At 37.1% G+C, this 24,301-nt stretch overlaps 3 protein-coding genes across 5 annotated transcripts; 2 read left to right on the top strand and 1 right to left on the bottom strand.

Annotated features, from left to right (window-relative positions):
* The first annotated feature begins 9,004 nt into the window (after positions 1-9,004).
* On the top strand, positions 9,005-15,347 carry LOC113733951 (condensin-2 complex subunit CAP-D3-like). Its single transcript, XM_027260207.2, has 9 exons — positions 9,005-10,638; positions 11,114-11,854; positions 12,273-12,767; positions 13,181-13,272; positions 13,373-13,460; positions 13,584-13,698; positions 13,782-13,908; positions 13,987-14,161; positions 14,432-15,347. The coding sequence occupies exons 1-9, from the start codon at positions 9,148-9,150 to the stop codon at positions 15,122-15,124; spliced, it is 4,017 nt and encodes a 1,338-aa protein (XP_027116008.1). The 5' UTR covers positions 9,005-9,147; the 3' UTR covers positions 15,125-15,347.
* A 910-nt stretch (positions 15,348-16,257) lies between these two features.
* LOC113733950 (chaperone protein dnaJ 49) lies at positions 16,258-19,609 on the top strand. 3 transcript variants are annotated; one of them, XM_027260203.2, is made up of 3 exons: positions 16,258-16,389; positions 16,643-17,829; positions 19,315-19,609. In XM_027260203.2, the coding sequence occupies exon 2, from the start codon at positions 16,771-16,773 to the stop codon at positions 17,821-17,823; it is 1,053 nt and encodes a 350-aa protein (XP_027116004.1). In that variant the 5' UTR covers positions 16,258-16,389; positions 16,643-16,770; the 3' UTR covers positions 17,824-17,829; positions 19,315-19,609. The 3 variants fall into 3 exon arrangements, with proteins under 3 accessions (XP_027116004.1, XP_027116006.1, XP_027116007.1); XM_027260205.2 differs by having other exon boundaries at positions 19,234-19,609; XM_027260206.2 differs by having other exon boundaries at positions 19,210-19,416.
* Positions 19,610-21,365: 1,756 nt separating this feature from the next.
* On the bottom strand, positions 21,366-22,341 carry LOC113733949 (uncharacterized). The gene has a single exon (XM_027260201.2). It carries the CDS (start codon positions 22,065-22,067, stop codon positions 21,708-21,710), a length of 360 nt encoding a protein of 119 aa, XP_027116002.1. The 5' UTR covers positions 22,068-22,341; the 3' UTR covers positions 21,366-21,707.
* Between the last annotated feature and the right edge of the window lie 1,960 nt (positions 22,342-24,301).

The following is a 24,301-nucleotide window of genomic DNA, read 5'->3' as shown; positions in this document are numbered from 1 at the left end:
CAATGTATAAATAAATGGCAAAAAAGTACTAATTGAAAAGGATTAAAGCACAATTAGTGCACAAAGAAATCTAGACATCTGCATGGCATGGCATGGCATCTAATGCTCTGCTCGGACCAAGTGATTCATTGAGTTGAGTGAAAGGTCTAATTCCCTTGTCATTGTAATTTGAAGTGAGTTATTAATTCTCTACTCAAGGCATATAGTTTCCTTTGAATCTATTTATTACTAAAAGAAATTGTTTTCAAATATGGATCCTCTTTGTTCTAGTGGATGTAATTAAAGTTTATGCCTCATGAGTTTTTGCCCAAGAGTGTTGATTCAAAATTTTTTTTTTTTTGGTATTTCGAACGTTCAATTGAAATAATCATATTTGTAAAACATTTTTGTTTCAAAAAATTTTTTAGATCATCTAACTGATCCCTAAATAGTCACTTGCAGATTTGAGCAAACTTATTCGCTATATATTTTATTCAACAAGTTAGAATAACTATTAAAGTATGAAGACCAAACTATGGATTAGGATGCATTGAAAACTGATGGTTCATGAACTACAAAGCTTTTAATTGGATGGAGTTGGACATATAACCTTCTGATAGTATTTAACAGCTAGAAAACTAGCAAATTAATAAGCTTTAGATACAGGTGAATTTGCGATATAGTGTTGCATTGGAGCTGATATTGCAGTCCATGGTTTAGAAAATTATTTTAAGAATTCGAAAAATATATGTACATATTTTTATAATAGAAAGAATGACGAAAGAATTCAAATAAAATGATGAAGAAAATCTATTAGCTGAGTTATGTTGCATTTTTAGTTATATTAATATCTATAGGCCATAAAAAGCAAACTTCTTTTAACTTCCATAAAACATAAATAAAACCAAATAAGATCAATACCTTACCATTGACTTTACAAAATCTAAAAAAAAAAATGCTCATATGTTTGTCATATCTTTCATTACATAGATAGGGTTTCAATTGTTTCTTTCACTGCAGTTACTAATTAGAAATTTATTATATTGTATACATTTTTAGAAAATAAAAGTGGATAATAAGTGTTCAGTTAGTGAAAACAATACTCATTTTAGGTTTTATTAATTTTCTCCTAGGTATTCCCCATGCAATACATACAATTATTAGGATGCAAGATCGATTATCATTAAAGTTTTTGCTTAATCATCACTTTTACAAAGTATAGATTAGAATCGCAAAAATACCAAATATTACTTATTTTTGAGCGAGTGTAACCTTGTTAGGGTTAGTTGTCGTCGATGACTTATACGTTATTGAGTTTAATCCTTAATTAAATGGTTACAAGATTATATTTCTCGCTGTACATGTAATATAGAAAATAGGGTTTAGACTATTAATTAAAGATATAATAATTTGATGTTACTTTATAACTCATCATTATGAGTGCAAAGTCTCCAGAAATATCCCTAGTCACGAGCAAATTAAATCCTAACCTTAATGAAAAATTTTGGTTTCACAGTTACATGTGCGTACATATACCCTTGACTAAATGCTTCAGCAGTGTAGTAAAATAACTAAAGTTGACGTTTTATAAAAGAAAATTGTATGCTTTGATATACTCATAATTCATTTGTTGCAGCACGCCATTATGTTGTTATGCTTAAAAGTTGTTTGACATGCATAAATGCTCAGATATGTTTTCATAAATTGTTTTGGTCCACAAGTTTAATAGTGATTTATTTTCTGTGTCAGCAAAATCAAATCTAGAGCAAGGTTGCACCCAAAAAGACAGGTAATTAAGATTTCAGTGACAGCTTGGATATACTTGAATAATGCCGAACAAAGTACATCAATAACTAAAACGAGTAGAGGGGTGCATCAGTTCTTTAAGAAAATTCATATTTCTCTTGTATCTTTTGGGTAATGTTACATTCGCCCCTTGAGTTTTACTAATGAAAAAAAGGCCTTCTATACTATATGTTCCTTTGTAAGCTCAACATACATGGCATTAGGGAGAGAGGCAGAATGGGTGATGAGTTTTTGTCTCAAATGTTAGAGTTGATGTTTTGGTGGTCAACTGCTACATGTAAAAGTTTAGAGGGCCAATGTTACTCTAGTTCAAAAGTACATTGTAATTTGATTTTGCCTTTTGGAAATATGGTAACCATTATTATTTACTTTCCATATTAACAGAATCATTTATGACAAGGAGCCATTCTACACCGAAGCCCAGGTGGATACACTTGACAAGGAATAAAATAGTTCATGAACCTGCTAATCTCTATATATACAAGCAAATATTATTGGGTCTAATATCTGTTAAGATACACTGTGTAGAGTGGGAGCAACAAGTGCCTGTGAGATTAAGAGTTATGGCTTCCAGAAGTCAAGTTTCTTCTGCTGCACAGGAAACTCCATTCATCGGAGAGTGTTCAATTTGCTTGGGGGACGTGGTCGACAACAACTCCCGAGCCATTGCTAAGCTGAAATGTGGCCACTCATTTCATTTGTGTAGGTTTTAAGTGGATTTCCTAATTAATGTTGCTCTTTTCATTTGCTTGATTATTGATTATCTCCATACGTACGTGATTGCCTGAGATTGAATTGTCCAAAGTCTTGGTCTTATAAGTTTTTTCACCCTACAAGTTACGTATAGCTATCTCGCTCTTTCTCTCTATCTTTTCTTTTTGTTTGTCCTTTGATTTATATTCAGTGTTCGTACCTGTCTCTCTTAGAAGGATTCTTTGATCTCGGATGCTTCCTTTCTCTTTGGTGTTTTTCTGTCTGATTTGAGTTTATGACCTTTTTTAAAATTTTTTTTTTTTTGTTTAATGGGTTATCCTTGTTCTATCTAGCGGGGGGAAAAGACAATACAACGTCAAATGGCATAGATCACCTCTCAAGAAATTCTGTCTACCTAAATGAATCTGAATTTACATGAAAGCAAGATAAGGGGAGACGATTTTGCACCATTATACTTGGTTATAAATCTTTTATTCCATTTTCTTCTCTGATTTGTGGGTGCAATTTTTACAGTTCTTTAATTACTTATAACAAAAACTAATGAAGTCCATCAATTAAAAGAACTTGGGGGTAGATACTCTCTTATATTCAATCCCAAGGGTATATCGGTTTATATTTTTACTTTATAACATCTTAAAGATAAAAAGGGTTTTGACGATTTTTCTATACCGGGGCATATAGTATGAATACTTATTGCCTGATTGACTATATTATCTTTTCCCCGGATAGAGAATTTCATATGCTTAGCCACATTCCTCGGATAATATTCGTGCCATTTTTTCATCTAATGAATTAATTTTTGTTGTGGAAAAAAAATACTTCAATTGGTTATTTCCGATTTTTCGAAGAACTTGTGGGCAAGATTAAGCATACCGGCCAGTGTATAGTTAAAACCAAAAAAAAAAAAAAAAAAAAAAAAAACTTCAATGGTAAATGGTATAATTTACCTTACAAGTGGATCGAAATTTTTGGTTTACATATATAAATCTGAATTCACATCAAAGCAAGAAGAGGGGAAGACAACTTTGCCCCGTCTTACATACATCTAAATCAGTAATTCCTCATGTAGCTTTTACAATTATTTACTGGCATTACAAAATCCAGTTTAGTGTATAGAATAATTCTTGGATAGGTCATAGGTACTTTCACTTAGAATTAAGCTCAAAGGTAGGTTTTGTTATGTTATCATACATAGGAGTTCGAAACTTGTACTGCTTTCTTTTCTTGTCTGCATCATATTTAAAAGAGGGTTTTGGTGATTCTTCTGTTGGGGAATAAAAAGAGTCCTTTTATGATTTGTTGAAGATCAGACCGTATTATCTTTTTCCCCATCCAGAATTTCATGTCCACAAACAATTGTGACTTTTCTACTAGAACTAGCAGGTGTCAGCTACCCAAATAAGTAAAGGAATAATAAGTACGTACAATTGATTCAATGGGCAAATTGGCGAGTCCACACTGTTGTAAATATTTTATTTTGCTTGATCTCTAAAAAAATATTTTATGTATCAACTTTTGTTCTTTACAAAGTCATAAGAATATTTCGGCTTAAACTGGTGGTGAACTGGTGATATATAAGCCGTTTAAGTTTGAGAATCCATGAATACCTCTCAGAAGAGAGTGAGCAAACAAAAAATGTCCTGTGTACATGTCTAGTTTTTCCTGATCTCATGTTAGTGGCATCATAACTTTTACCATAATCTCTTCCTCCTTTTATTATTATTTTTTTTGTTAATTCTACTTCTTTTTTCTACCTGCAAGTGATTTAAACTTGTTGTTTTAACTTAACAATTTTTTGTTTGTCTCTTGCAGCATGCATTGGATGCGAGTTTAACGCCAGGGGTGCAATGCAGTGCCCCAACTGCAGGTCGATGGAAACCAGCGATTGGTTGTACTGCATGGAAGCTCCTGGGCTTGATACCATTGATGAAGATCCTATGCTTGATGTCATTGCTGAAGAGAGTGATGAGGAGACCAGCAATGCAGATGCGGTAATACCACTTCTATGTCTTTAAATCTTTTTTTCAGTTCATGTTGTACTAAGGTGAAGAGTACAATTAACGTCAAATAATTTGCTATCCGCTAGATTAGGCTTGTGACTTGTAAGAACAGGCAGTACAGACGAAGGCCAGGAGAATGCAAGGGAAAATTTTTTGAAACCCAAGACAGATAGGAAGCAAAAACTAGATAGGTTTAGCCCTATATGGACTATTGCTTGTGCTTTGTCCTACAAACTAGAATGGTTTAATGATAATGGTAGCTGTTGCAAATCCAGTGAAGATGACTGGCAGTGCCGTTATCGGCAATTAACACAGAAGATATAGCCATAATTTAAGAGCAATTTTACTGTGACATCCGTTTATATATGCTAACAATAGAACTATATATAATAATTCTTGCTATGTTAATTCAGAGTAAATTTATACAGATAATTAAAGCCAGGCAAATTTACTCTAGTAATTCAGTTGCATGGCCATGCTGCTTTAGTAGACATGTAGAGGTTCTGTACCCCTTAGTACAAAGAAAGAATGTGAGCAACTTTGCTGTTCAGATTTCCAGCTTAGATACTTAAAAAAAAATGCCAATCACTAGACGATAATAATCATACATCTTATGCATTATACTTCAGCGATTGCTAACTGTAGTGCTTGAATTCTCCATGACCAGGAGCAGGAGCAGGAGCAGGAGCACCAGAACCAAAGCTTTTTTCAGTGTCTACATGGGCATCCTCACTGCCCAGGGCCCGACGAAAATGATGATGCATGGCCTTTACGAGTTTACAGGTGAACACTTTACTGAAGAGCTTCCTGCCTTTAAGATTTTGATCCTTTCCTTTTCCTTTTCTATCAAAAATTAAGCATTTGACGTTGAAATCTTCGTTTACATACCTTCTTCATTTTTCTCAGAGATGTTAAGATACAGTTACTTGTTGAAGTTAGATATAGTTTGTGAAGAGTTTTGTTGTGGGGAGGGGGGGGGGGGGTGAGTGCTTTTCAAGCTTATTACTTCTAAGTTAACATTTTTTATTCTTCAAAATATATTTCAAATTTTAGGCCTGTATGCATCTGAACTATTTCAATGCCAAATTGAACTTAAGCGTCTCCACTAAATTGACATATAATTTCAAGGAGGGCCAGCAAATAAATTGACATATAATTAACCCGGAATTTTATTCCCATGATAGAGAGAGACATGAAATTCGCTTAGCATATACTATATTGAACTATTGATATCATTCTTCTACATTTGGCAGGCCAACAGGGGCACTCCAAGTTGGAGGTAAGTTCTTCTTTCGGCAAAAACAAAAGGTTTATTTTCATTTTATTAATCCTTAAAAAAAAAAAAACAAGATGTTTGTTCGAACATGTCATGAACATGCAGGCAATAGCAGCAACGTTGGTTTCCCCGACGTCGGTGTCCCCCAGCATAACTATTTCCCCTTGACACTAGCACGGCTGGCACCACCCTCCACCCCTCTCCATGCAAGCAATATTAATGATGCTGCAATTGGCCTTGCCAACAATGTCGTCAACTATAGGCCCCCTGCTGCTCTTGTCCCCATTGGGTAAGTTCTACTCTTTTTTTTTTTAGTAGCAAGTTAAATATTCTGCCAGCTTGTTACATGATTAACTAAATGCATGTCCGAGATCGATATCCAAATGAGTCAAAACCTTTTTCTTGTTATCGCATGATCCGTCATTCAAATCCATGTTTTTTTTAATGAATTCCACGTATTTAATACCTACTGTTGAGTGTTAACCGATACTGCTACTAAATGTTCGTACATCAATATATGCATGTCTGTAATTACAACTAGTATTTTGATATAATTAAGCATATAATTATGAAGAAAATTTATTATATATCCTTCTGTTGGCAGACCTCATTTTCATCCAAGTCTGGCGACGTACCCCATTTTGCACGGGGGCAATCCGCCATCTCCATTGATGGAGGTTGTGTTAGCCAGTAGAGGAGGACCATATTGGGTTCCTCGCCATGAGCTGAACCTAGCTGGACCAGAGCCATCGGTGTTCAGTCAGGGCAGAGGCTGCACTACTGCTGCTGATCATCATGTGGAGCTTTACATGGAGCAGCCGCCGCCTCTTTTTCCATCTACCGGCGACTATGGCGGTAATCCCAGTGAGGCTGCGAATCCAGAAGATGCAGATGCTCCAAGAATGATACACTTCCTGTGAAGCTTATCATGCAGAAACCATTAATAACCCTGGATATCGGGCAACCAAACCTAGTTTGGTCTAAGGGAATTTTCCAGAAGACTTTGTTTTCTTAATCCAGTCATGTTTCGACTGCTTTGTTTTATGTTTGTGTTGTTGCGAGACATTCCTTGACTTCCTTTAAGTATTATGCATGCGTGTAATAAATGGTTTTCCCTGTCTATACCAGCTGGTGGTGAGCTGTATCAAGGAAAGAATACAATCCAATATTTTCTATAATATGTTTATTGGACTTTTTGCGTTCCTTAATCTGTCTGTAGACCGTACACATATTGCATCATTTCTGAGTCTTGCAGGGATACACTTCGATTTTTAGGTGCGGCCGAGTAAGGCATACATCTCATCTCATAGGGGCGATATGGCAAGTAGATATAGTCAGTTGATAGCAAAAGTCAGTCGTGTAGCTTTATTTGCATTACAGTTTTGGATTTCAATGTCACTTAATTTTATCGGCATATACAGTTTTATTTTCAAGGTTGGATCATGATACTTGTAAAAAGAAGCCAAAAGATGGCTACAGCATACAAGTATTAGCCAACATCATTGTCATGTAGCCTAATATTATAGGGATGTTGGACATTTCTGTGTGTAAGTTCGTCAAAGACTCAAAATTATATGCTTGGGTAGGAAGAGAACGTTAATGACTCGATTGTTCAAGATAAGTGAAAAGTTCCAAGCCAGATAGATATCATACCCAGTTAAGCACGCTTTAGTCAAAAACTAGAGAGGAATATCGTATCATTACTAGCTAGAAGGTTTATATCCCAGTCAGCCGTTTACAACCAAAATATCTGCTTCCATTTTGAAAATATGCAAACCACAATAAGGGGGTTTATTAATTTATATACCCTCAAAGTGGAAGCACTTACAAAATAAAATAAATTGGAAGGATGTTTGGCCAAACATCTAGCAGCTTTGCTGTCTCTGTTATGGCAGATAATTTGCTAGTGAATAGGATTCAGCTGGAGCATTTTCTTGCAGTCCAGCGTCAGTATCCTCATCAGGCTTGCCTCCAGTAGAGACACTGGTTGAACCTGGTTAATTCTTTCGTCAAATCAAAGGCTTGGAGTCAAAATAATGAAGACTCTATGAGAATAAGCACGATTTAGGAAAAGGAAAGAGAGTGAGATATTTATGAGATGTTTTTCTCATTCACTTACAGATGTTAATCATATTATTAGCAGTATATATAGTGCTAAGGACGAATCCCAGGCTTTGTAATGAGGTGAGTAATTGCATTTAATGAGGAGGTGTATACCTACCAGACGTACCAACCTTTTTTCTTTTGCCCTTGCGTGTGTGTGTGTGTGTGTGTGTTTGGGTTGAGAAACACAAAAAGTGCTCAATATAGAAAATGTAGCATGGAGAGGAGAAGTTGCAGATTGTTGGTTCTAAACTCACATTCCATGTAATAAGCTGTATGTTGTTGCTTATAAACTCTAGATTTGCGTAATCTTATGGTTCATGTTGTGATCCACATTCTGCAACCAAAAGAAAATATAGTTAACCAAAAGAAAATATAGCTAAATAGTTTTCATTATTGCTCGATATTTTTCGAATCCTTCTGAAAATTTCCGGAGTTGAAAGGATCAATTCTCAACGGTGGTGCTATTTGTTTAGCTGTGAAATCAGGCCATGGACATTGCAACTCTCTAATTGACCTAAACTAGGAATATATGTAAATCTTGCATGCCATGAAATGCTATTTGTTTTACATAACCAGTGTTTATTTCCTAAATCATTCTTCAAAGGAACTTTACAAAAGTGGAGTATAATATTTTAGATTATCTTCTATATACTGAGAGTCCATATACTTTTATCAATGAATGTCCGATACATAATTCGAATATAAATTTGAAATTCAAATTTTACAGATATATCATATAACTAATTATGATAGTGTATGTATTGTCTGTATAAATTACTCTAGTATTTTTGCATATAAAATTTTGTCATCAAAATAATTTTCAGGTATAAATTATTTTTCCCCGGGAAAGCTAGATCCAATTCCAAGTAGAACTTTTAAGCCCATGCAGCAAGTAGCGTAGTAACGTAAAAAGAGACTCTAGTATATCCCTTGTTCCTCCCGCTCCTGAGAATGAAACCGTGCTGGTAACTAAGCGCTTTCTAGAGTACATTCGAGACCCAAAAAGGCAGCTCAGAAGCTTGAAACCGTGCCTCTAAGTAAGCGCTGTCTAGAGTACTTTAGACGCTACGAAAAGGCGTTGTTAATGTTGTATGGAGCAGTATTTATCCCAATGTTAGAGCGGGAAAGCCAAAAAATTTGAAGCCCTCAGCCTAGAAATGAAGATGAAAGTTGCAATCTTGAAGAACGACCGAGCCATGGACCTCAGTAATAGATAGAGCAGCAGAACCCTTCAATCTCCAGAGCCCAAAGTCGATCAATTCAACCATGGATGAAGAATCCATCAACAGAATTCTTGCAGAACTGGAAGCCCAAAATCCCCTTTCAGCAATTTCTCTCAAGGACCTTCAAACCCTTCTGGATTACACACTCAGAACCAATGATTCAACAGATCTTGAATCTTTTTATGCTGAAATTTCTTCAAGAAACCTCTCTTTAACTTCATTAACCAGTTCCATTTCCTCCCTCATGGATTCTACCGGACCCACAAGAAGTACTCTTTCCCTTTTAGCCTCAAATGTTTACCTTTCTTTGCTTTTATCCCCTAATTCTCCTGTTTTAACTCTGTTCACTCCCATGGCTTTTGTGTCACTGTTGCGGTCGATTCGTTGGGCTTTCAAGAACCCATCTCTGGTTTCTAATGACGGTCCTGGGGGTGACAATCGGGGTAGAAAAAAGCGCGGTGGAGGGAGGCTAGGGGTGGGGAAAAATAAGGGAAAACAGGTGGAAGAGAGTGAAAATGACGGTGAAGAGGGAGTTATTGAGGCGAGGGTGTTTTTTAGTGTTCTGGAGAGGTTGGAATCAGTGTTGGGCTTGGTTCATTTGGATAGGTTTCCGGATAGTTTGAGGAGTTTGGTTCAGACAGTGGCTGAGATTCCTGTTGTGGCAGTTGAGGTTTGTAGGAGTTCAGGGAGTTATGAAAAGTTATGCGAGCTGAGTTCTCAGATTTTGAGTGAAGTGCTTAAAGCTGAGCATGGGGATCAGACAGTTTCTGCAGCTGAAGTTTTGAAGTGTTTGACACCTTTGATGTTTCTTCCTAAATCACAGGCTAAAGGTTTTGGATTGCAGTTTGTGGTGAATAGAATGATGAGATTGGCTAACCATTCGAGTCAGATTAAGAAAGCAGTTGTCAATTTGCCCAAGTACTTGGTGCATAAGGCCCCGGAAAAGGCTGAGCCAAGGGCTTTGGCTGTGGAATCTATTATGGAGATTGTTAAAGTTTTGGCGTTTGAGGATCAAGTTGAATTTACACATTATGTAGTCAAGATGAGCCAAGGAAAAGGTCAATTTAGGCTTCTGTCCGTTGACCTAATTCTTATGTTGATGACGACATTGAGAGACCCCTTGGGATTGGATTCAGGTGATAAAGTTGAGAACTTGTGGGGTTTGACTTGTTTGGAGGCATTAATTGAGCGTTGCTCAGATGTTACTGCTGGGATTAAAGCGAGGGCCTTAACCAATTTAGCTCAAGTTGTAGGATTTTTCTCTGGGAATAATAGGAGCAGGGCATTGTTGAAGGAAGTGATGGGGTTTGGGAATGAGGGCTTGAGTAGCACGAAATGTAGGATGAATGATCTCTTGCTGAAACGGTGTATGGATGAGAAGGCTGCAGTCAGGAAGGCGGCTCTTTTTCTGATCTCCAAGTTAACAGTACTTTTAAGAGGTGCTCTTGATGGAGAATTGCTGAAGATCGTGGGCATGGCTTGTTCTGACCCCCTTGTTAGTATACGGAAAGCAGCAATATCAGCTCTTTCAGAGGTTCATTAGCTTACCCTGAAAATATATTTTATTGATCTTTATTTTATTTGTTTTGCTTATCTAAAGTTGTTGTCTAGGAAGAATCCAATTGCATACTTTGCTCTGTAACCTAGATTTGCAAATACAATTTGTCAGATTAACATGCCTGAAATGCCTTTTCAGTTATCCATATTCACGTGCATGATTTTGCAGTTCCTAAAGCACCTTTTTGTGATTTATTCTTTAGATTTCCCTTCCAATGAGATATGATAAAAGATAAAGCCCCAGGGTAAAGCATTTTGCAACCATTGGTACTGCATGCCTCGCACAAAGCAAACTATTCTGCCACTCTTTTCTCCCAAGTTGTTATTGGCTGTATTAATCCTTTTCTTCCTTGGATGCTATAATAGTTTCAGATGCATTTTCTTTACTGCACATTGAATTAGCTGGATTTGTAATTCCTCAATCATATCTTGACATGTGTATTGCTGTGTAGGCCTTTAGATTATTCTGTGATACAAACGTAACTAAAGAGTGGCTACATTCTGTTCCACCTTTAATAGCTGACAATGAATCTAGCATCCAAGAAGAATGTGAGAGCCTGTTTTCAGAACTTGTTCTTGATCGAGTATCTAAGGTTCCATCAGATACCACATCCCATCATCATTCTTTCACGGATAAGTCAAATGGAAAGTCAAGGATTTTGGATAGAGAAATTGAGTTGTTATGTCCTGAGGGAGTTTTGTGTATACTAAAAGAGACTTGTGATGCAGAGGTGACTTCTTGGGTGAAGAAGATCTGTACAAGCTTAGGAAAGAAAAAAAGGCTCAAACCCAAGATTGCTACAGCCCTCCAGAATATCATAAGGGCATCTGAATCCCTGTGGTTGAGTCATTCTATGCCAATCGAGAAGTGGACAGCACCTCCAGGTGCCTGGCTTCTGTTATCAGAGGTGTCAGCATTCCTTCCAAAGGAGGTGGAGTGGGAATTCCTCCATCATCATTGGCAGCTCGTGGACAAGTATGAACCTGCTGGTGAGCTTAGGAGCCCACACGAAAAAAGAGATGGCAATGAGGAAATGGACATAGAACCTAATTCGGTTGCTTGGGCAGGGGACCGTGTCTTCCTCTTGCAAACAATCTCTAATGTTTCTGTGAAGCTGCCTCCTGAACCTGCTGCTGATCTAGCTCATAACTTTCTCAAGCGACTTGAGGAGTTCAACATGCATTCAACTGAGGTATCTATCAAACACTACTGTATTTTGTTCTATGAATTCCATCAGTATTGTCTTCTATTCTTTAAAATGCATTTCCTGTCCTAAATTTTTCTGTTGAATGGCCTCAAGAGTTGTAAAAGACATGAGATTTTACTTGGTTAATTAAACGGCACATCCAAAGAAGACTTTTGATATTTATCGATAATCTTCTTGATAGTTTCACTACAATAAAGCATGAGCATTTTCAGTCAATTAGGTTTCATTCACTGTCAAAAAGAGTATGTATGGAAGGCCAGAAAGCTGCATAAATGTGGTTCATATGCTTATTTTTATCCCTTACCTGCCTTGGCTTGGAAAACAATGAGTTGCATGTTCTTTATTCTCCGGTTGCTGTATGACATCTTTGGCACATGTCTAAGCAGCTTTCAAACTTTGACAGGTTAATGCTCATGTAAAGGCACTCAGAACTCTTTGCAAGCGTAAGGCCTTAAACCCAGAGGAGGCAGATTCCCTTGTCATAAAATGGGTGCATCAACTTCTTTCTAAAGCCTCCCATGTACTAGACATGTATATCTCACAGGATTCTAATAAAAACAAAAACACCTTTCTTACACCACATAGTGGTGGCACTAGGCATGGAAAAGCAGTAACAGCATCCATGAGTAAATTATTGTTACAGGCAATTACTGCAGTTTATACGATTGGTTCTTTAGTAATCATTTGTCCTTCAGCTGATTTAAAGGCAATAGTTGCAGTTTTACATACCATTATCACCTCTGGAAATTCTGATACAAAATCTAAGATATCAGTGGGGCCTGCATTTTCTGTAAAGGAGGTAGCACCTTCTTTGTACATTCAAGCATGGCTAACAATGGGCAAGATCTGTCTTGCTGATGGAAAACTGGCTAAGAGCTATATTCCTCTTTTTGTGCAGGTATGGTTTTCTCGTGGATTTAATCCTTTTACTGTTTCCTTAGAAGCCTTAAATCCTCAATGCAAAGAGAAACTAAGTGAATAGAAGTTTCTTCTAGATTTAAAGACAATGCTGTGACTGAATGGATGTGTCATAAACCCATTAGGTGACGATAGCTTTTTTATCTTCACTAATTTGGGAACATCACACTTTGTTCACATCGAGTACAGCTTTTCAAAGATTCCAAAAGTAAAAGTGAGAGGATATGACTTTGCTCTTATTCCTTTGTTTGCAGTCCTGATCATTATTCCGAAAGAGTTTTAACAGGACTAGCTTACTTCTACCTTCTTGTGATTTTCTACATTAACAATTCTTTGACTAGTACTGGTATATTCTCTGCAACCACCTTACTCTTAATGCTTATTATGGCTTAGGAGCTTGAAAAGAGTGATTGTGCAGCTCTTCGCAATAATATAGTTGTGATGATGGCAGATTTCTGTGTACGACATACTGCATTGGTTGACTGGTGAGGTTTAGTACTTATATCCAAGTCCATTTCCACATGAATAAGAACTGATTTTCTGAAAATTTAATCAATGTGCTCCATATGATTTTCACACCAACAGTTACATGACAACAATTACCAAGTGTCTACGTGACCCATGTGAACTAGTTAGAAGGCAAACGTTTGTCCTGCTTGCCAGGCTATTACAGGTGATCTTTCGTTTCTCAAGATCAACTGGGAACATATACTGCATTCCGGCCATTATGCTTCTCTTCCTTTTTCCCTTTTTCTCACCTTTTGGATTTTGTTGTTTGACTTCTTATCATGTTCAGAGGGATTATGTGAAGTGGCGAGGAGTGCTTTTCCTTCGGTTTCTGTTATCCCTTGTTGATGAATCAGATAAAATAAGGCAATTAGCTGGTTTCCTCTTCGGAAACATTTTGAAAGGTTAGACCGGCTTTATAATTTGTTGATGCTTACTGCAACATATCATCAATGGAGTCTGACTTTCATTTCTTGTGTTTCTGCAGTTAAGGCACCACTTCTAGCTTACAATAGCTTTGTAGAAGCCATTTTTGTTCTTAATGACTGCAATGCCCACACCGGACGAAGTAATCCCCAGAACTCAAAAAGTGAAAACCAGGTGTTTTGTATACGGTAAGGATGCTTTAATCCTTTGAGACTTGGAGAGTAAATCTGTAAACATTAAATAACCAGGGAATCTCTATTTTCAAGAGGTAATGACGACCAATCAAGGTCTAAAAGGATGTATGTTTATGTCACTTTGCTAAAGCAAATGGCTCCAGAACACCTTCTAGCCACCTTTGCAAAGGTTTGTGCAGAAATTCTTGCTGCTGCATCTGATGGTATGCTGAATCTTGAGGATATTACTGGACAGTCAGTTTTGCAGGTAATGATTTCTCTAAACTGCTCTCTACGTGTATTTCGGATATGCTGTTTTTGAAGCTAGGTTATTTGAATTAGACCATTTTTTCAACTGTACCCACACCATTAATTAAAGTTTTCTTTTGGTTTACCTTTCTGCTTTCCATACCTTAAGTCATCAATTCCCAAAGCTGCCTGAACTTAGAAAAGCACTGTTGTGTTGGTTAACTTCTTTGTTTTCTTCACATATTTTTGAAACTCGTCCTTCACCTGAATTTGCACTATTGGGGGATAGGATGCATTTCAAATTCTATGCAGCAAGGAGATCCGAATTCCATCCATCCGTGCATCATCATCTGACTCAGCGGAGCTGGAAGAAGATGGAGGTGAGGGCGGAGGATCAGCAGCTGTTGCTAAGGGAAGAGCTATTACACAAGCCGTTAAAAAAGGCCTAATTCAAAATACTGTCCCCATTTTCATAGAGTTGAAACGGTTACTGGAGAGTAAAAATAGTCCTCTGATTGGTACCCTTATGGAATGCCTCCGGGTCCTTCTCAAGGACTACAAGAATGAGATTGATGAGATTTTGGTAGCTGATAAGCAGCTTCAGAAGGAGCTTACTTATGACATGGAAAAATATGAAACGGTGAAGGCCAAGTCAGCAGCCGCTGAAGCTATTGCAACGAGACAGAGATCAGAAACCTATCAATCGCCCGGTGATCCTAGGATAGCAAGATCTGGTCCCTCACAAGAGCCTCTACATAGCCATTCAAAGGTGTCTTCAGCCATGGCAAGTGCAGTAGCTGCAACCAGGGCTCAGGCCGTGCTCAAGCAAGTTAACCAGGGTGCATCAACACCACCACTCAGTGCTATGAGCGTGCCTAAGCTCAAGTCTCGCACCAATGCTGTTACTCGAGGAGAGAAGTCATCAGATTTAATAGAATCTTTACGACGAAGACAATCTTTTGACTCTGACGAAGAGAACTGATTTGCTATCAAAGTATTGCAAGTCAGATCTGTTTCATGCAATTTTTGTATCTTTCTGATATAGTTTCTTTGTTCTGAGATGGAACAATGCATCATCAATCATCATCATCATCTGTGTAGGTGGCTCGAGATGGTCTTGAAGTGCACAAGTTCTGTCACCTTTCAATATTTTTGAGGGACACCTGACAATATTCCCACACCAAACTACCATTATTGACGTTTCACCCTCATGTTTGATGGTTCTAAAATTTTGACACAGCAACCATGAATGGAAAACTACTGTCCTTGTGTTCTATTTAGGGTTAAGGAGTATATTCGGATCTATAACTACCTTTTCAGAAAGAACGCACATGGCCTTAATCAGGACACTCGTTCACACATTTAACAAGTAGACCTTTAAGAAGCAAAGGGAAAATGATGGCATTGCACAAGCACTTCCATGCCATGCTTGACGCAAGGTGTCAACCAAAAACAAGAAACGAAGATGGGAAATAAGCAAGTATAATAGAACAACTTTTACATTCTCCAAAATGGTTACTGCCATAAGTCTTCAAATTTTTGGATGAATGTAGGTGTGGAAGTGGAAGCTCCTAAGGAAAAGGAGAAACAGTTTTGTCCGAGGCGAAAGAATGAAATCTTTCAAAGAGGTATGTTTCCAAGTATTATATATTTGCTAACTATAAAAAATAGTGTGAATAATAAAAAGTTTTATGAGGTGCAAAAGAGAATTGGTCGGGGACATTTTCATAATGTAGGGAAACCTCTCCCCGTCTCTTTCCTTCCTTGATCATTCCCCTGCTCCAAACAAATGTTGTTTAATCTAGCAAGTAATTTTTATTGCCTCTTTTTCCTCGGGCACCAATAAACAGGAAAAATGAAAATGTTACCATTACTAACAAACCGTTTTAAATTAGAAAATAAACTCAAAAAAAATTAGGAAATGATTTGTTTGGATAGTATATTATTTAAAATAGTTATTATAACACTTTTGTGATGTGACACATGTATACTAAAAATATAATTAAAAATATAAAAAAACAAATTAAAAAAATGTGTTTATGATTTTAAAAAAATATTATTAAAAAAAAATTTGGTATCTAACAAATACACTATCAGTCAAGAAAAACTGGCTGCTTTCACCACTTACCTTTTCTATTTATATATATTTTTTGACACAAAGATCAAAACTTCCCCCTCTCAAGAGCCCCATCTTCCCCAATTTTCCTCTGGGTCGGCCTTAAAAACTCGCGATTTCCTCTGTGCAAAGTGAGTAACTTCACTTCTTTTCTTTTATTTACTTTATTGTATAATCCATATTACATGTTCATTATCAAAGTTTCATTCGTGACTTTTGAAAGCCGCCCTAGTTTTATCTACCCTTTACCCTTTATCATGAACATGTAGGAGTTGTACCTGCTTTAGTAAATGGGAATTCTTTTGATTTTTTTTTTTCAAAAATTTCGTTGATCAGGTTAATTTGATGTCTTACTTACCATAAGATCCTGATTTTTCTGTGAAGGGGTCAAAATTAGCTCTTGGATAGTTAGGTTTTGGATCAGAAGAAAAGGAGAGAACATTGGGGTTGAATTTAATGGCCGTATCTTGAGTTAAATTGTTGAATTTTGAAGTGGGTTTTTCAAGGTCATAATGGATGGGAATAAAGATGAGGCTTTAAGGTGCATTGGCATTGCCAACGAGGCAATTGCGTCAGGGAATAAGCAAAGGGCCCTAAAATTTATCAAGATTGCGCAGCGATTAAATCACTCTTTATCGGTGGACGACCTGTTGGCTGCTTGTGAGGATCTTGATTCGTCGTCTGCTAGTCCTTCAAGTACTGTGTCGAGCAGCAATCATGTGAGAAATGAGGAGGGTGGGGTTAAGGTTGATGCGGTTTCAAACGGGGAGAGGACTTATACGGAAGAGCATGTCCAATTGGTTAAGAAGATAAAGAGTAAGAAGGACTATTATGCAGTTCTTGGTGTGGAGAAGAATTGTTCGGTTGAGGAGATTAAGAAGGCATACAAGAAACTGTCATTGAAGGTTCATCCTGATAAGAATAAGGCTCCAGGTTCAGAGGATGCATTTAAGAAGGTTAGCAAGGCGTTTAAGTGTTTGAGTGAGGATGACTCGAGGAGACAGTATGATGAAACTGGTTTGGTTGAGGAATTTGAGCATAATCAGCAGTATAATGTGAGACGGCGGAGAAGAACAACTGGGTATGGCATTTATGAAGATGATTTTGATCCAGATGAGATTTTTAGGGCCTTTTTTGGTCAGAATGACATGTTCAGGACAGCTCATGTTTACCGAACCAGAAGCGCAGGCGGTCAGCAAAGAGGAGATTTAGGTGGAAATGGGCCTAATCTCATGCTGCTACTTCAGTTGCTGCCATTTTTGCTAATCATATTGCTCGCGTATCTTCCATTTTCGGAACCTGAGTATTCTTTACAAAAGAACTACACCTATCAGTTCAGAAAGGAAACAGAAAAACATGGAGTAGAGTATTTTGTTAGGTCATCGGAGTTTGATCATAAATATCCAATGGGCAGTCCTGGACGAGAAAACATTGAAGTTAGTGTGATTAGGGATTACAAAAATATGCTTGGCCGCTATTGCCATATAGAACTCCAGAGGCGTCAATGGAACAGAAACTATCCAACTCCTCACTGTGACAGGCTACAAGAGTTTGGAGTTGCCTGAAAATTGGTAAATTTCTTCTATTTTATAAGAGACACATTCTTTATGTTTGATTTAGCCAGTTGTTACTTTTGCTGTGCAGTTCTTCATTGCATTTTTAATAAAAAAGGACTTTGTAGGGATACAATATTAATTGCTGTTGCTAATGGGATTAGATTCTGTGTTTCCCCTCTTATTATTTGATAAATAGTATTTGATTTGTATAAATGAATGAGCATTGAAGCTTCTGAATGAAGCTTATTAGTGTTGCCTGTTTGGAAATTAGATTTTCTCTTTAAGGAAACTAATGAAGTTAGGATTTGCGAGCTGTCACTATCATACTCAACTTTGAGGGTACTGGTAGATTTAGCTTCTGCATGGTTTTATTTCATCCTTGAATAATTTAATTTACCATTACAATCACACAAAGAAAGATTTAACACTTACCATATTGAGCTCCGTCTTTTAGGCAGTGATGTGCTTCTTGAAGTTGGAGTAATGTGCTGTACTTCTCAATATGTAATGAAATATGCAGCGGTGATGAAATGCAGTATAGACCCTTCTGTTTGTTGTACAGTGAGAGTCAGTTTTAGATGGAAGTTTCGTTAATCTCTTGTCTACTATGTCGTAATTCTCAACTAGTTTTTTGACTTACTGTATTCGTACTGCAATTTTGTGAGTAATAATATGGATGATTGCCTTGTCTAGTAAACATTATTGATATCCTATGTGGTCTCATGTTTTTCTCTGTACTGCCAAGTTCCCATCCTTGAGAGATAATTTAGTGTATAAACATCAATTTCTACATTGAGGAGGTGTAAATCATTATATCTTTTTACTGTCAAATACTATTTCCCTTTTTTTGTGTATCCTTGTTTTCCTTCTTTTTCATTCTTTTAGCTGTCCCTACCCCCCCTTCTCCCCACCGCCCCTCTCTCTCTTTTGTGCAAAGCAGTTTTCGTGTTGTATACATATAGGCCCACTGAATGATTGCTGGTTCATCCCTGCCAAATATAGGAAGTAATAGGTGAACAGAACTTTCCCATATCTGTAAAACGTATCTCCAGTTTAGAGATGCATCTGTCATGGAATTCCATTTTCAGGCTTGTCATGACATTCCTTTCAAAAGTTTAGGTTAGGTTGGCACATAGGGATATTGATGGCTTTGAAAAATATTGATGTCAGTCCATTTGACTTTATTTATACCTTTTCAATTCCACTAGAAACATACCTTTGACATGCGTTCAATTAAATCTCATTTAGTGTTGAATTGTTGACTACTTGCCCTTTGCTGCTTTTCATCATATGATGGTTCTCTAAGTTTTGTGCTATTGCCTGTGATTTATGTAATCTCATACTTTGTTAATCAGTAAGAAATTATATAGACTCATGGTGATTTTGCATGTTAAGGTTCCTGTACAACTTGACATGCAGATTCTTGTTGGCCGTTGAAGGCTGTCGAATTTCCAGCTGGGAATCTAACTCGGCTTTGCTTCTTTGTTGCGCTGATTTCAGCTTGGAGTAGATGGCGTGATATTGCATGACATTTGTTTGACGGACCAAGATATAGTTGGTGGGGTAGTTGATCCATTGCTCCATCACTGTTTGATCTCAAAACTGCAGAAGATGGTTTCGTGCGTCCAGGTCACCTAGTAGTGCTATTCTTATCAGTTGTATAAATAATTTGTTTAGAAATTACCTGCATTATTGCATAGTGAAAAACTATACTGGATGGAGTGACAGTTGTAGCAAACCCGTAGTTCACTTTATAATAAAATGATATCGGCAGCAGAGCTTCCTGGTTATGCAATTCGTTGTGTTCTAGGTAATTCATGATATGCTTGTCTCTATAGTCATGAATTTCTTTGCCTTCCTTCGCGGTGGTCTGGGTCTCGTATCCTTTGACTATCATCACAGCTGAAAACTCACCATTTATGCTCCAAGTTCCCTTCAGGCGTCCATCCAGGCTTTTGAGTTTCTTGTGGTTTGTGTATGGCATAAGAATCATCTTTCGTACAGGTTATATGTAAACGCCTTAGCAGATGCTGCTTGATACTTATGATTACTGGTTCTTGGCTCTGCATAAGACCCCAGTGTGTGGGTCATTGATTGTACAGTTTGACTTAGTTATCCTCCGCCACCCCCCCCCCCACCCCACCTGCGTTTATTTCAAGTTTACTGGCCATTCTGACTCTAGCTCAGTACTCTTGTGGGGATTAGTTTTACACCTCCATTCCCAAACGTAAAAGCAGAAGATATCCCCACATGCATGTGCCGGCTGACAAGCGTACTCCTAGTTTGTTTTACTCCTGGCAGTATATGTTGGTACTCGCTTTAATCATTCTTCATGCTCATGCGGGCAATGAAGGCCCCAGCAGACAGAAATTAGTAAATGGTCCATGGAAATTGTTTCGTAGCAAGGAAGAAATTATTGGGGGGACTGCTAGATGTACTATGAATGAACTAATAATTAGCCTCTCCCCAACAGGGCACCATGTATGTATGTGAAGCTTTTGTTTCTCTAACACAAATATCAGCCATTCAAGTTCTGTTCTTTTACACTTCTCTAATAGTCTCACAATTACGAGGCAGCTGCATTCGTTTTAACCTTCACGGTTGTTGAATTGTTGACGTCTTCCAAACACTTTGCAACCACAGGTAATACTACTAATAGTTGTTGTGCGCATCCCCGAATTGGTCCCAGTCTGACTTATAGTGCGTTTGGGAGGAAGGATTTGGCCACAAAAGAAAAGAGAGTGACAGATTGGGAGATTTTTTATGCCAAAAAAAAAAGAAGGGAAATGGGCCGATATGGTCGATCCATTTGTAGGCTACAGTAGAGAAAAAATTTCTGCCCGTTTTGGCCTGATTTGGACGGAAAGTGGAAGAGTGGCTAAAATTTTTTTATTTAAATATCAATTGTGTCCTTAAATGGTTATTGAACAAATTTTTAATATATAAATATATATCCAAAATCTTTCCATTTTTTCTTTAAGTTATCAAACAACATCAAATTTTTTTCTTCTTTTTTTCACATCCTTTCTTTTCTTTCACAACTTAAGGTTTCTTTTCTATCCTAAACTCCCAAACTAGCTATTCGTTTATAGGGATGTCAAAATGGCCGGAAAGTGTGTAAATTGTGCATGTGAATGTTATATAACTGTTATCGTTGTGACCAAAAAAAAAAAAAAAAGAAAGGGCATGTGAAGAAGGCATGAAGAAACTTTTCTACTTTGCAGAGTCATATTGTTTTGTTTGGTAATATGAAAAATATCTAAATTTCCATTTGTCAGTAACTGCAGAGTCATCCCACTTCTTCTGACTTTGCACCACAATTCTTCGAAAACCACATAAAAATAGAAGTCAAAATCAACGTGCAAAAAACCTAAATTAATGCGTTGTAGAAGTGAAGAAGACAGCCAATTGAAGAGAGCAATATGAACACCGGCCACCGGCCGGAATTGCCGACAGCCAATCGTCGGGTCTATGCCGGCCCATAGTAATAATAATAATAATAATATACCTCCTTCCTGTACGATTGATAAAATCTTAAAAACAACAATGGATTAAGCAAGAGTGATTTTGTCACATTGATACCGGCCATATTCACAATGCAGTACAAATGGACATAAATTGGCAATAATAATAACAATATCCGCAGCTCGCGGTATATCGCAATGTGCAAGCCTCAATTTTCATACAGCAAAGTTTTCTCTACGTCCGTCCATACAGTAGTACTGTTTACGTATACCCTTACCAGTTACCAGACAAAAATTAATGAAAGATTAAAAAAAAAAAAGAACAAACGTAAGCAAGAAAGCATAGCAGTAGCAGATTAAAATACTAATAAGTAGTAGTAAATCACTTGATCTAGTTGAAGCACGGACAAGCCCCTCCCAGCTGATTGTTCATTCTCCTGAATCATCATCACCTCCAAAGATGGAAACGCGGTTGTAGAGAAGGAACAGTATGAGTACAAGAAAGAGAGCAACGCCTACCGGAGAACCACTAACCCGGTGGATGGTGTTAGGCTCTCCAGTAGAAAAGATGCTAGAAATGAAGGAGCCACTTTCTGAAGAGAGGAACTGGATGGTGAGGAGGAGGATGATGGGGAGGAGTAAAAGTCCAACTGGGCTCAGAAGATCGGCTATGAACTCGGTGATAGCTTCACCTTGATCTCCTACAAGCATAGGGACTGCTAGCACCACCACCACCACCGCCGCCAACAGAATACCATGCGGAGGGCCGCGGCCGCGATCTTCAATCATTTTTTTGATCTTCAATGGAGAGATCTTAGCTGGTTTCCTTCCGGTTTCAAGAATGTGGTTTGGTTTTCTGATATCTTGAAGTCTTTCTTCTTACTCTTGCGGAGCTGTGGTTGTGGGGGGGATGTGTTTGCTTTTCCTTTTTCTTGCTTGGCTTTATGATGTTTGTTTGTCTTTCTTTTAGACGGCTAAATGAGTGAGACGAGTAGGCTGGAATGGCCTTAAAATGTATAGTAGTCTCATGGACGCGCTTTGTTTGAATAATTTTTTTCTTTTACACCTGAGCTATGGAAGTTGAAAAAGGGTTCTGGTTTGGATTGGTCTGCCTCGTTTCATTGCAAGAATAACCGACCGCGGGGCGGGCACTAGCATTCCTTGTGACAACTATCAGCTTGTTTGGATGGTTTTTTTTTTTTTTATTTTGTAGAAAAATATGTTATGGAGATTTAATATATATATATATATATATATATGAGATAAAAAATGATTAAAAATATATATATATATATATACATAGTAACAATGTATTTAAAATTATGGTACTATTATTTTAGGCCATGATACGAAGAGCAATACAAAATTATAGTGGGGTTTCGTACTCCACTTCCAGGAACATGCAGAAGAGTTTCCTACGTCTTGATCGCAGATTTGGAAAAACTTTTTTTTTTTTTTTTTGGGTTAATTACTGATCATTGTGGAACTTGAAACTAATTTTGCATTAACCACAGTTGTATAATAAATGTAACCCAACTTCTTAAATCATGTATTCAATAGAGGAGCCGAAGTGTTTTTTTTTTTTTTTTTTTTTTTTTGTACTTTCATTGTATGCCAATGAGCCAAAAAGTTAACAGTAAACTTTAGATTTGAGTTTTTGACCACAAAACAGGAGTTAAAAAAAGAAAAAACCAATAACTTTAATGTTTGAGTTAAAAGTAAAATATATTGGTCCCAATTTTTTTCAATCCGTCAGGATTTTTGCCTGCTGCTCCCACTCTAAACAAAACCACCCTAGGAAAGAGATAAGAGACTTTCTTTCTAGGTTCCATGCAATGTCCTACTGCATTCAATTTCACTAAGTGCTGTCCCTTTTGCCATTGATATTCCATTTCTTGATTTATCACATCATTCTCAATTCTCATAAGCAGCCGGGCAATTCCCTCAAAAAAAATTGCAGTTCATCTTGTCTAGTGCTAGCTGCTTTTCAAGGAAATGCTTATTCAATTACAGATTTACCATTGGAAGATAGTAAAAAACTACTTAGTTAAAAATTTTGCCAAGCAGCATTTGTTATAGAGTGTAAGTAGTGAGGTTTCGTTATAATAACAAAAGAATAGGAAAGAGGGCATTGGCGAATACGAGGTCTCCATCTGTTGGCTAATAATGGTCATAGAGATTCTTTTGTTATTATGATATTTTTTTAAGAATAAAATGAGAAACTAGAAAGGAAAGAGGAAAACCCAAAATTAAAAGAATTGAAAGACTAAAAAAATTGTATATTTAGAAAAGTGATTTGAATATTTTTTTTAATCATTTAAGGAGAAGATAAATATCTGCAATTTTTCTTTTTTAATTTCAATCGTTAAGGTGAAGATTTTTGTGGGAAAGAGAAAGAATTAAATAAAGAAGAAAGAAATAAATGAAATAAAAGAAAGGAAAACAAGGTAAATGAAAAGTCAAAATAATACAAGGGCAATTTTGTCCTAAAGGGGGTTAAGTGAGCAAAATTAAAGGTTAGGGGGTAAACTGAAAGATAGGATATTCTTTAAGGGGATAAAATGTGATTAACCCTTGTAATAACAAAAGAATAGGAAAGAGGGCATTGGCGAATACGTGGTCTCCATCTGTTGGCTACTAATGGTCATAGAGATTCTTTTGGGGGACCAAATTAATTAACCAAAATCTCGTAGTGGTTGCATCATCAAATATATATTTTGCCTCCTCAGTCGTCAAGAATCATGACATCTAATTAAACACCTTCAGATGGGAGCCGCGTTTTGAAATTTAAATATTTTTTGTTTAATTATTCACTAAGGTCCACAGCAAAGCAAATAGTAGTAGTACTAGTTTATGGGAGGGAGCCAAGGGGATGGCTTTGTATAAAGACTAAAGTTGCATCGCTTTAGTCAAGAAAGCCAATGCCCAATAGGTGTGTATCATGGACTTCGAGGAATTGAAAGTGTGGGAGCCTTGAAGCAACAAAGCAAAAAATGCGGTCGTTTCCATGCACTCGGGACTTG

This window comes from Coffea arabica, chromosome 3c (genome assembly GCF_036785885.1).
Source record: "Coffea arabica cultivar ET-39 chromosome 3c, Coffea Arabica ET-39 HiFi, whole genome shotgun sequence".
In the NCBI taxonomy this organism is placed as follows: domain Eukaryota; kingdom Viridiplantae; phylum Streptophyta; class Magnoliopsida; order Gentianales; family Rubiaceae; genus Coffea; species Coffea arabica.
This window is presented reverse-complemented; position numbering and strand designations above follow the sequence as displayed.